Source organism: Carcharodon carcharias, chromosome 5 (assembly GCF_017639515.1).
Source record: "Carcharodon carcharias isolate sCarCar2 chromosome 5, sCarCar2.pri, whole genome shotgun sequence".
NCBI lineage: Eukaryota > Metazoa > Chordata > Chondrichthyes > Lamniformes > Lamnidae > Carcharodon > Carcharodon carcharias.
The window spans coordinates 109,954,267-109,967,628 of record NC_054471.1 but is presented as its reverse complement, the minus strand read 5'-3'; the positions used below and the strand labels follow the sequence as shown (position 1 = coordinate 109,967,628).

Here is a 13,362-nt window from a genome sequence, read left to right as displayed (position 1 = left end):
TTTTGCTGCAAATGATGAGTTGCCTACCTCGTAGGATCTTTGCCATTAAAAATAAATAGATTATATCACATCTAATTGCACATTTCAGATTTTTCTGAAAGAACTTCATGTACAACATTTAATACAGTGACTGTGGTTAAGTAAGTAAGAAGGATGGTTATTGTGTACACAGCAAGGTCTTAAAAACAGGAGAAACCAATTAAGTTGTTTTTGGTAATATTGATTGAGTGGGGGGATATGTTGACCAGGGTACTGGTGGTAGCTGGGAGAACACTACTGATTTTCATCCAAAAGTATAAAGAAAATTTTAATATTCATCTAAAGGGACTTTCAGTTTAACATCTCACTGAATGACAGCATCAAACCAGCTCCTAAAAATTCTTCAAATTCTTACCTTGATCCACAAGGAGGCCTCAGTCTGGAATTTGCTGCCTAAGCCTTCACCTCTGTCTCCTCCTTTAAGATCCTCTTAAAAAGCCACCTCTTTGATGAAGCTTTTGGTTAATCTGGCTAGTATCACCTCTTCTTTCACCACCCAATTATCTCTGATTACACCTCTGTGAAGGACATTGCATTTTCCTACATTAAAAGCGCCATATAGGAGACTGGGTGAATTGCATGGATGGAGACAGAAACTAAGAGGGGCAAATTAGAGAAGTGGGCAAGGCTATAGCAGATGGAGTTCAATCACTACTGTCATGGCCAAAAAGGCAAGAAGAAAAAAAATCTAGAAGAAATTTGTTTCTCATCCACATTCCTTGGTTAAATTCTGTTTGCTTAAAAAAAAGGACAAACAACTGGACTGATAAATGGCTACAGCTGACTACATGATTGTAGTTCTGAAAGTTTCAGAGTAGTTTAAAAATGAACAAAGGCTAACTCATCAAACTCCTGGAATGTAACACCCTTGCATTGTATAAACATTCTAGTCAAGCCAACTCAAAGGATTAGTAGACTAGACATCTGCACCAGCTAGCTTTGGACAAAGGCAGAGATGGGACTCATCTCTAACGTTGTACTAATGATTCTGTAGTTACCTGCGCAAAACACAATGGGTTTTAACAAGGGGGCCTGGTTAGCTGAATGGCTCATTCAAAACCAAAAACCGCCCTGTCACATGACCAAGGCTTGAGCTGTTTGAATTGCTTTAATTATACAACTCTCAGATTCTATTATCAGTCACTGTTTAACCCCAGAAGAGGTAACAGGATTCCAGGCTATAGCAGCCTGCCTCTGACCTCAGTCTCTCTCGAAGCCTGGTCTCCAAAAATAATCCTGCATTTTGCGTACAAAGTGAACTAATTCCCAGAAGGCAAGAATACTCTGCTACATCTTCACCTGCCTCAGCCTTCAACCGAGCTCCTGGGAAAAAGGCCAGGACTTTGGCCAGACAAAGCCTGCGCCATTAAAATTCTGTGATTCTGTGAAAGAACCTTCCTTGGACAGTGACTTACTGGACTCTGGATTCACATGAAACAATAATTCTTAATTCTTTTTCTGTGGTCTTTGCCCTGTACCTCTTTCTTATTGCCCTTTTGCTGTATGAATGTACTGGGGTTATGTAGCAACATCCCCTTCCCAGCATTTTGAATGTGTGTAAAACAAACTAACCCTCTGATTTTACCCTATCTTGAGTTTGCTGTGGGGTTATTAATAGAGGATTGGATCACTCCAAACCTGAGGAGTAGGGGAAAATACACCACCACTTATGAAGGGGGAATCAAAAATCAGAAACTCCTTTCTGTTTACATATGGGTGGCAAGAGGAGAAATCAGGGCTGTTTTAAATTACACCCATCCTGTCTGTAACACTACAAAACACCTGGAGTAGAAAACTAGGGCGGAATCTAATGAATCTCCAGGGAACGAGAAACGAGGTGGGCAGGAGCACTTATGTGCGTGGGAGGGAAACTGTCAGCTTCCCGACTGCCAGATGAAAGTTGGGAAGTAAGTTGGCGGCAGATTAAAAGTGGATCGTGGTTCCCTAAGGCAAGCAGCAGGAACCTATTTGTAATGCATTAGCACGTAGTGCATGTCATAGTTGTTTGGTGGTAAAGGACGTGAGTAGTGCTGAAAAAAGACATTTTGTCGAAGTTTTTCACCTTGCACTCATCAGGACAATCGCAAGAATACCAATGTCAGGAGAAGCAACAACTTTATACTGTATAAGAGGGTGCTGATTAGTTGACATTGATTGGAGAGGTGTTGCCATGGAGAAAGCACCAGTTAATGGTTAACTGCCAAGCATTGTTTGAAAGTTAAACTAGGCAGCTTGTCTCTGATTGGTCAAGGCATTGCCCTGGAACACTTGTCACAATTCACCCAGCCATTTGGCCAATTCATGCTGTGCAGAACCGGTCATGGGTAAGATAGGGTGTAAAGGGACATCACTTGTGTGTGTCTTGGGCAGCCCATAGATACGAGGACATGGTGAGCTGTGAGGACAAATTCTGTCATAGTTATCAAGAGGCAGCTCATTACTCTTACGTAAATCCAGCAAGAGTTTTTTTTTTTAGCTTACTTTCGAACAAGGCTGTCCGGTCATGTTGAGCGACAAGTCCAGTGGACACGAATTTGGATCTGTCATTAAGAATGGCATGCATTTCAATGATATAGTTACGCTTGTTAAGGATGACTATTCCTGTTCCTTTGTCAGGTTTCCTCACATTTATGTCCATGTTGGTCGTAAGACCTCGCAACGCTGTAAGACGTTGCACGTGAAAATCATATATGCCATTCAGAATCTCACAATATGCGTGCGCTAGATCAGCTGGACACGCTTTCAAGGATTCAGCATTTTCAGTACATGGTCAGAGAGACTTGTTACATGTTTAGTGGTGCCGTTAATTAGTATTCTTGCAATTGTCCTCATGAGTGCGAGGCAAAAAGCTTTGACAAAATGCCTTTTTCAGCAATAGTGCATCCTCATTAAAACACATGGTTGCCAGATTAAATTGTACCTTTGCAATTAAGTCGACAGCAAACAAGAAGCATGTGACTTCAAATTCATGAATCATTAAAGAAGGCAGCAGGCCAAGTAATCTTACTGGTGGATTTGGAATGAGTGAGCTGCTTTCCTTGTACGGGGAACTTCATTGGATCAGGGCAGAGGAGGCTGAGCTGTTGCATTGAGCTCAGGTGGCGACTTCCCAGGGAGGTTGGGTCATGCCTGTCTGTGGAATAGAGGATGAAGTCTCTCCAGGGTGTTTGGGGCATGCTTTCTTATGAACAGAGGGTGATGGCTGTCTATGGAGAGTGGTCAGGTCATGGGAGGGAACTGGACAATAGGGGATAAGTCAATCTCTACCGAAGGCAGCATAAGCATGATAGAGGGGAGATCAAGGGTGATTGAGGGCAGGTCAACGGTGAGGCTGGAAGAGTCGAGGATACCGAGGTACATCCAAGAGTGATAGACGAAGGGTCAAGGATGGAGAGTTGGCAGATTGAGGGTGACGGGGGTAGATTCATGGTGCCAATGGGACAGCTTTAGGTTGACAGTTGATCAAGCATGATGGTGGGTGGCTCTAAGGTCACAGAAAGCAGAACTAGGGTGATGGAGAGAGTGTTGAGTGTCGATGGAGGGATGGTCATAGGTGAATTGCAGGGTGATGGCTTGCAGCTCCAGGATCCAAGTACAGTAGATGGGGAAGGGCCATTCAAGCTCAAAATCCTCAACTCAGGCAGGCAGAATAATGCTGCTAGCTTGGAAGGAGTGGATCTCTGTCCGGGTACTGTTTAAATATGGCACCTAGGCCTTTGATCATTGTGCTAACGGCGTGATCGGAACACTTGCCGTTGCAACAAGATTCTGCATCCAGTTTCTCCTGGTCTCACTCCTTTAAGCATGCCTGATGCTAGCAATTTGTCAATCTCAATGGGCAATGCTGTTGGCTGTGACCCAGCCCTCTATGTGATCAGGTCAGATTAGCCCATGAAAATTTAGTGATGGTTTTCATTGTGAAATGAAGAGGTGACAATGTCGACATCAGGTGAGGTAAGGATTAGCAGAGTAGTAACGTGAGAAAAAGTTTTAAAAATGTTTATTAAATTGCAGCCCAGTCAGACAGGGCAGGTTTCCACTGGGTAACTATTTGTCCTTCCCAAGACAGTACAATTGTGCTCGTGCACACTTTATAGATCTCACTTATGCAACAACTAGAAATTTAAAATGATGAGAGTGTGGAAGAAAGAATCTCTGATCTTTAAACATTGAAATTGTAGTCAGGTACGTTGTCATGACCATTAAGTGCTTTGTAAATTAGTTGTAATGCCACACTTACCACACCAGATTTAGATTCAATGTATCAAACCAAAGCAATGCAAGACTACCATCTCCAAACCTACTACCACCCAATCCCACCCTGATTCTAGATTTAAACTGCAAGTTTAACATTGACATGAAGCAGAAGTAATTTTGCACCATCACTTAACTAGCTTTGTAAATATAACCTTAGTTCATGAGATGATTTGCAATAATCCTCAGAGTGCTCCACTAAATAATTATGGCACACTTAGGTGACAGAGGATTAAAACACAAGGGTGATTAAATTTATGGTTATAATTCTTATCGTTACTTTTTTGGCAATCATAAGAACAACCCATTTTAGATGGTTGATCTGATTTCAGTATTACGGAATGAGTTTCACATTTGCTAAAACAAAATGGGAAAAACAGAATGCGAACACTCAGACACTGGACATTACTAAATAGTTGGTAATCTAATTAGGAAAATAGTATTGGCTAAGTCCCAAGCCTGGATGTGAAGGATAGAAGAGACTAGGATGCTTAGCTAGAGGCTGTTTATTGCCCACTACAGAGCTGACTTCTCCCCTCTAACACACCAGACAGCCAGTGCTACTCTTTCAAGAAACCAATTAAACTAAATTAGGAAAACGAGGGACAAATCAAGAAACAGCCCCTTAAAGGGCTAGGCTGCCTCTTCCTTATATACAATTGAGTATAATTAAGAAATCAACACCCAGCACCAGTTCGCCTTATTACTTTCAAGTCTTGGGTATGTAACATTCATTAAACAGAACCTATTAGATGCCAACAAATAGTACATAAAACAAAAATAAAAATACCTGGAAAAACTCAGCAGGTCTGACAGCATCTGCAGAGAGGAACACAGTTAATGTTTCAAGTCCATAAGACTCCTCAACAGAACTAAGGAAAAATAGAAAAGAGGTGAAATATAAGCTGGTTTGGGGTGGGGGTGGGGTGGGGGTGGGGTGGGGAGAGACAGGTAGAGCTGGATAGAGGGCCAGTGACAGGTGGAGATAGCCAAAAGTTGTTATAGACAAAAGGACAAAGAGGTGTTGAAAGTGGTGATATTATCTAAGGAATGTGCTAATAGATGACATTAAGGATAGAAAGCAGGATGAGCAAGGTACAGATAGCCCTAGTAGATGTGGGGTGGGGGGAAGGGATCGAAATAGGCTAAAAGGTAGAGATAAAACAATGGATGGAAATACATTTAAAAATAATGGTGGGAAAAGAAAAATCTATATAAATTATTGGGGGGAAAAAAGGGGCGGGAATTGGAAAGGGGGTGGGGATGAAGGAGAGAGTTCATGATCTAAAATTGTTGAACTCAATATTCAGTGCGGAAGGCTGTAAAGTGCCTAGTCGGAAGATGAGGTGCTGTTCCTCCAGTTTGCGTTGAGCTTCACTGGAACAATGCAGTAGGCCAAGAACAGACATGTGGGCATGACAGCAGGGTGGAATGTTGAAATGGCAAGCGACAGGGAGGTCTGGGTCATGCTTGCGGAAAGACCAAAGGTGTTCTGCAAAGCGGTCATCCAGTCTGCGTTTGGTCTCTCCAAATGTAGAGGAAACCGCATTGGGAGCAGCGAATGCAGTAGACTAAATTGAGGGAAGTGCAAGTGAAATGCTGCTTCACTTGAAAGGAGTATTTAGGCCCTTGGACAGTGAGGTGAGGGGAAGTAAAGGGGCAGGTGTTGCACCTTCTGTGGTTGCATGGGAAGATGCCGTGGGAGGGGGTTGAGGTGTAGGGGCTGATGGAGGAGTGGACCAGGGTGTCCCGGAGGGAACAATCCCTGCGGAATGCCATCGGTGGGGGGGGGGGGGGGAATAAAGGGAAGGTGTGTTTGGTGGTGGCATCATGCTGGAGTTGGCGGAAATGGCGGAGGATGATCTTTGGAATGCGGAGGCTGGTGGGGTGATAAGTGAGGACAAGGGGGACCTTGTTTTACGGTTCTGGGAGGGAGAGGAAGGTGTGAGGGCGGATGCGTGGGAGATGGGCCAGACATGGTTGAGGGCCCTGTCAACCACCATGGGTGCAAAACCTCGGTTGAGGAAGAAGGAAGACATATAAGACATAGTACATAAAAGTGGTTTGTGATTTTATAGCTTCCCTTTATCTCTATTATTTACTTGGCCTTTGATCCCAGCTCACCTACAACTATGAATCAATCAATCCCAGCCCCCAATCCATTGTTCTTAGCTTTCTCACTCCAATTCCAACCCTAATTTTTGAAACTAAAATCCCTCCCTTCCTATCTGCACCAAATGAGCAACTAACCTACACTAAACCGTGTAGTTGTTCTGATCACATGCACATTTTAAATGCTAATGATCAGAAACTGTTCAAGGCTATACAAGAGGCTGATGTGACCCATACAAAAAATTGACGGCCAGTCATAAATGGAAATCAAAACCTAGCTCCTATGTCCAGGAAATAATCTGACATCTTTAGAAACATGAACTGATTTTTAGCAGCTTGTGTCAAAACTACTTTGGTGGAAGGAGATGAATGGGGTGTAAGAGGAATATTTAATCATAGGAATTTTGTACAATTGGTCTCACTGTTCAGAGGATTGTGCTCTAAGGGAGCTGCTCGCTTCATATCAAGAAACAGTAAAGGATGTGCTTCTAAACAAAAGTAGACTTACCTAACCTAAAAACAAAACTTGAAGGCTGTCAGTACTACAAATCCTTTTGATATATTTTGGAAATTATACAAGTAGAGATTTATCTTCTTAAGAAAACAGGAAGGCAGATTATCTGAATGGCTATAAATTGTGAGAGGGGGATGTACAACAAGACCTGGGTGTCCTTGTACACCAGTCACTGAAGTATGCAGGTGCAGCAGGCGATAAAGAAGGCATATGGTATGTTGGCCTTCATAGCGAGAGGATTCAAGTACAGCAGCAGGGATGCCTTACTGCAATTATACAGGGCCTTGGTGCGACCACACCTGGAATATTGTGTGCACTTTTGGTTTCCTTATCTGAGGAAGGATGTTCTTGCTATGAAGGGAGTGCAGCGAAGGTTTATCAGACTGATTCCTGGGATGGCGGGACTGACATATGAGGAGAGATGGAGTCGGTTAGGATTATATTCGCTAGAGTTCAGAAGAATGAGGGGGGATCTCATTGAAACCTACAAAATTCTAACAGGACTAGACAGGGTAGATGCAGGAAGGATGTTCCCGGTGGTGGGGGAGTCCAGAACCAGAGGTCACAGTATGAGGATATGGGGTAGGCCATTTAGGACTGAGATTAGGGGAAATTTTTTCACCCAGAGAGCGGTGAGCCTGTGGAATTCACTACCACAGGAAGTAGATGAGGCCAAAACATTGTATGTTTTCAAGAAGGGGTTAGAAAAAGTTCCTGGGGCAAAAGGGATCAAAGGATATGGGGAGAAAGCAGGAGCAGACTATTGAGTTGGATAGTCAGCCATCATCATAATGAATGGCGGAGCAAACTCAAAGGGCCAAATGGCCTACTCCTGCTCCTATTTTCTATGTTTTTACTTCTGAAACTTATTTTCGACACAGGTTTTGCAGAGGGTGGTAGTAAAATTCTAGTAATGGGAAAATTAGGTTCTCTCAATATCATTCCAAAGTGAACAAAAGAGATAGTCCAAAAGATTGTCAATACCCAGAGGAAGTACTCCATCTCAGCGTCTTGCTGTAGGAGCTTGGAGTCGCACCGTCGTAAACTAAACCACATATTTTTCTCAGGTGAACTGAAAAGTGGATCTTACACTAACAAAACAAAAAAAAACTCTCAGTGCTTAAAAATATGAAGCAAAAACTAGCAATTGCTTTACGAGACAAATAAGAGTTTTGAAGTCTAGCTGAATCAATGAATTCTTCAAACAACAGTTTCTGAGCAGCTGCAGTTTAGGTCATTCACTGCCACAGGAGGTATTTCTCGAGCCATGTCAAGAATATCTATCTCCTGATCAGTTGTCCAGATACACAAGATTCAAATCTAGGAAAAGACGACTAATCTTAAGAAGGCAAAATGTTTAAAGGAAGTAAATTAGGGGAAAAGAGAGGCAATCTAGCATGAAGAGACACATTGATGACCAACATCAATTTTCCTACAACAGCCAAATCCTCCCATATTTGGAAGAGACAAAAAATTGGACATAGGGACTCTACACCAGTGGCAAAAATATAAGATATTGGAGCAAGAATTGGCCATTTGGCACTTCAAGCCTGCTTTGCCATTCAATAAGATCTTCTACCTCAACTGCAGCTTCCTGCATTACTCCCATGTCCCAGCCTGAACTATGTGGTTAAGTGTGTGTGTTTTGCTGATTACAAAGTCCCAACTTAAAATTAACACAACAGATATAATTTGCTGCATATATACACTGGGGCACTGGAGCAGAAGGTGGTTAGGCTGTACTATTCCAGTAAATACATGCCTATGATGAGAGGATTCTTTATTCATTCTCTTGTGTTTTTACTAATATATTTCAAGCATTAGATCAAGTTTTGATTACCTGGAATTAACTTCTATACATTAAGCACAAATATTGGAAAGAAGCCTAAAACTATAGCATGAAAATAATGACTCAGGTCTTCACGCATCCTTGCTGACACACCAGCTAACTGATGAGCTCATTTAACACTCAAGTAAATCAGTAACACATCTGAAATCCTAACACATCGCTGTGAAAATCATTTACAAGTAGATGAAAAGTTGACATAAAAAGCAATGCAATTCCAGCATATGAAATTTGTTTGGATTTTAAGGTTTGTTTTTAAAGGAAAGAATTAGTCGCAAAAATCTACCTCAAAGTAGATATACTTTAAATGCAAGTCTTCTATGCTAAAATGAATGCGAAAGTTATGGTTTTTAGAGTTAGCAGAATTCTTACGAAAAAACAGCATTTAACCATTCAAAATGGCAAAAGTATACTTATAAGTTTAAGGACCATAACTGAAATATGCTGATAAACTTTCAGTGAATTATAGCTGAACCCAATATCTGCCAATACTCACAAACACACATTTGCCAGCAACACTCATCCTACAGTGATCATGGCGTAACTTTGAATAATTTTTCCCTCTCTCGGCTGGAGGCACTGCGCCAATTTAAGTGCATCATCACTACCCCAGTTGAAATTAATTAACTCAGGATACACTGGAACTTTTCACAATGTTTTTACATATTGATACACTGGGAAAGTGCCTATAATGCATTTTAATAAAAATTAATAAAAACAAAATTATTTAACTGAAAATTACCTCAACCATATCAGTGTTTTAATGAAGGCTTAAATGAATAGCCATTATTTAAAATACTCCTCACATTATTCAGTGCAGTAATTCAAGTGATTAAACTAAGAAGTAAAATCAGAAGTGAGGAACAGCAGCACTGAATGTGGGAATACTAAGCCTGAGCTCCCTCCTGTGCAAGCCTAAGCAAAGTAAACACAGTCTACACAATTTACATAGCGCCTGTCTCATCCTCAGGACACTGCAGAGTGCTCTGAAGTCAATGAAGTACTTTTGAAATGTAATCACTATTTTAATACTGTATAGGAAATGCAGCAGCCAATTTGCACACAGCAAGGTCACACAGAGCACTGAGATAAATGACCAGGTCGCCTGTTTTAGTAATGATGATTGAAAGTTTTGCTCCTCTTTGAATAATGGATATTTTACATCTGCTTAAGATAGGAGTTGGCACCTTGGTTTCAAGTTTCATCCAATAGATGCCACAAACAACAGTGGTAGCACTCCCTCTATACCGCAATGGATTCTCAGTAGTGCTCAGCCAAGATGATGTTCTCAAGTCTCGAGAGTGGGACTTGAAGTCAACACCTTCAGACTCAGAGGCAAAAGTGCTACATGAGCCAAGGCTGACAACATTAAAAACACAGGCCAGAAGGAAGAAATTACTTGGAAAAAAATCCGAAGATAAAGATGGTCTTGCTAAAAATCAACAAAGTTAGGATGTATTACTTCCTCATCATGCAACAACTTGCTTATTTTTAAGAATTTGTGGAACTCACTTAGTGCAATTTAGTTTTTTCTCTGTGGCTGTGATAGCCTTATTAAAATGTTATTATAACAATGTTGTGAAAATCTCCTTACAAGAAAATGATCTTCTAATCAAGCAGCAGAAGATGCTTCAAAATGATTTATAATAAGTCTTTAGTCACTTCACTAAGGAATTCTTTACAGGCTAATTGGTTGACATATGACACAGTTGGAACACAATCTATATTCAAGATAGTTAAAGCCTTTATCAAGGGTGCAACAAACTGATGAACTGGTTTTCAATCCAAACTTGTAGAGATCTCACAAATGCAGTTTCCCATGTCTGGGCTAGGACCTATCTACAAGGTCTAGGTTGGATAAGGCTGGCACAGGGGTCGGTCTAGCTGCCTGCCTCTCTTCTGTCGCTTTGCTGCCTGGGTGACCCTGTGAAAGGTGTCCACGAGCACACTTGAGGCCTTCCATGACGCTGGAAACCACAAGGAGTGGAGTGCATGGCTGACAGTGGAAACAATGTTGTTTAATTTGCTAAGTTTCTTTTGCTTTCTATAATTTAGTTTTCTATTCATTGTACCTCTTTAATTGGGGCCACTTCCATTATTTCATTTGATGACATTGGGGCAATGCAGTATCTCCTCACTGATCAGATGAATAGAGTAGAAACAGGATGCCACAGCACGCTAGCACTTGACAATGTTATATGAAAAGATGGTGGGAATTAGTAACTACATTGGCTAAATCAGAAATTCCCGGATGTACTGGCTGCCACTGGTCAACAAACGAAGCAGACAGTTCATTCAAGTGTATGTACAAGATTTATCATTGGATTTGGAAGGGTAAAACCATTTTTCATAGCAGCCTCAAATCAGAGAGGCACTGGATAAATATTATCCATCTTCCTTCAAACCCATGGGACCAGTGGAAAAGGTACAAAGGCATATAGTAAAGCCTAGCAACAAAACAAAATTCACTTTGTAAAACCCTGTTTTTGTTTAACCTGAAAGATCCTTGCTTCTTGTCCTGTTATGGGATCACTCACATTGGCCTCCCAAGAATTTTTTGCCCATATTGTAATCAGGAATAAGCCAACACGAACTGCAGACTTCTCCACCATTATTTTCTGATTTGAGCAGTGCTTCTCAAAGGGTCACCGTCACTCATATAGTTTCTCCTGCTACCCCCAAGGTTGAAAGACCAGCCTGCACAATGAAATATATATTCCATTTATAAATGTATTTGTAATTTTTTTTAGTTAATAGGCAGAATTGGCAAATGATGCACTCAAATGTGTGGTATTTGTTACAATATTCTGACCGTAGTTTTGTTTATTCCATCATTTTTCAGCGTAAGTATTCACTGGTATTGAGTGTATACAATTATAAAATTTCCACTTAAACAGCTTTCACTCAACATTTATTTCAGATTTTGAGTTATGTATCTAAAGTTAGTCCAGTTTTTTTAAACTAAATTTGTGATAATTACTGTTTTTCTCTAAAGAACATGAAGCAAAAATATTGTTCCCAACCTTTTTAAGACTACTTTAAAGCCAGCCATGTCCCACCTCTCATTAATATAGTTGTGTGTCTGCCCAGCATTACTTCTGAATGGCTGTATGAACAGTCACTTCATTACATTTACATCCATCAAAAGCTGCAATGAGTTTCTTTAGTTTTGTTATTACACAATATTTTTACACTGCATAATGATAGTAATGTTACATATATGAAGTATGTGTACATTGTCATCACAACTCATTATCACATTAAAGAAATGTCACAGTTCTCATGATCATTTATTGCCTTGTGAATTGAAGAATATATGGCAGTTATGCACTTGGTTCATCTTTGTGGATTACATTGGTTTGTCATTTCAGCTAGACTGTTTATAGCTTTATATACATATTCTTCCATTAAGCAAGTGTCGTAGTGTATGTTTACATTTTTAGCCATATTCTCACTTCATGCACAAGATGCATGTTGAACACAAATAACATTTCTATTCATCTGCAAGTTTATCTGGCATTGTCTCAAAAGAGTGAGTCTAGTATTAGTTTGTTTTGAGAGGGGTGCTAGTCAAATTGATATGGATACAACAGATGTCAAATTAATTCAACAAGATTGAGGCACACTTGAAGTGCTTGTATCATAATCTCGATTGCTGAGATACCAGATGGTTGGAGAACTAAGGTTATTTTTCTCGAGCCAACAAATCATTTCATACTTTCTGGCAAAAACAAGGTATTTTGTGCAGGTCATATTATGCAACTTCAGTATATTCATTGGATTTGTTACCGCAGGAAAACATGACACCAAGCTTTTCTCTACAAGCCAGGTCGAAACAAATCATATCTAATGTCATTATAAGATAATGGATATTCTGAACTTTCTCCATAGCTAAAGGATGAAAATATGCACAGAATTCATGTTTCTTCACAGCAAAGGTCAGTTCCTTGCAGATTTCCTAAAGCACACAAGTTCCAGTTATTCCAACAATTCAAGTGCAGAATAAGCCACATCATCAAATCTGATTTGAACAATTCAACCAAAGTACACCGGTTTCTTTTGCTACATGTAATGTGGCTACAATGCTTTTAAATTAGGAAGCAGATTATAAAACATTTACTCTCATGTCATCAAGAATCTTCAACAATCCTATAAATCCTACAAGCATCTTGCAACAAAAACAAACATAAACATAAGGATCTGTGAGCAGCCCATAAGTATTACTTGAAGCAAGAATGTTTAATAAACATATAGGAATAGTAAAACAGACCTGGAGCTTTTTCTTCTTGAACAGGTATCTTCCAGACAAGAGGGAGAAGTGACAGGAGTAGAGTAAGCAATTCCTCTCTGCAGGTTAATTCCTATCAAAATACAGTAACCAATGACATGACGTGAGCACAGTTAGATCATAATCAGAGTCTCCAACCATTTGCCTGAAAAATTTCCAAGTCAGCCTGGAATCAGAGACAACGTTTCAGGCATATCATCCAAACAGAATATGCTGCTGGCATTTCACACCTTTCCATGAATGCTTCTAATAATAACAAGGCAGCTCAGACCTTGCATGTTAAAAGAATTCCTCACTGTGGAGCGAAAA

At 40.4% G+C, this 13,362-nt stretch overlaps 1 protein-coding gene across 4 annotated transcripts in view; it reads right to left on the bottom strand.

Annotated features, from left to right (window-relative positions):
• lyst (lysosomal trafficking regulator) overlaps positions 1–13,362 on the bottom strand; it is a 364,467-nt gene that overhangs the window by 247,811 nt on the left and 103,294 nt on the right. For all 4 annotated transcript variants that reach the window (XM_041187582.1, XM_041187584.1, XM_041187583.1 and 1 more), the window contains exon 4: positions 13,036–13,126. In XM_041187582.1, coding sequence (XP_041043516.1) covers positions 13,036–13,126 — 91 coding nt within the window. The remainder of the gene's footprint in view (positions 1–13,035; positions 13,127–13,362) is intronic.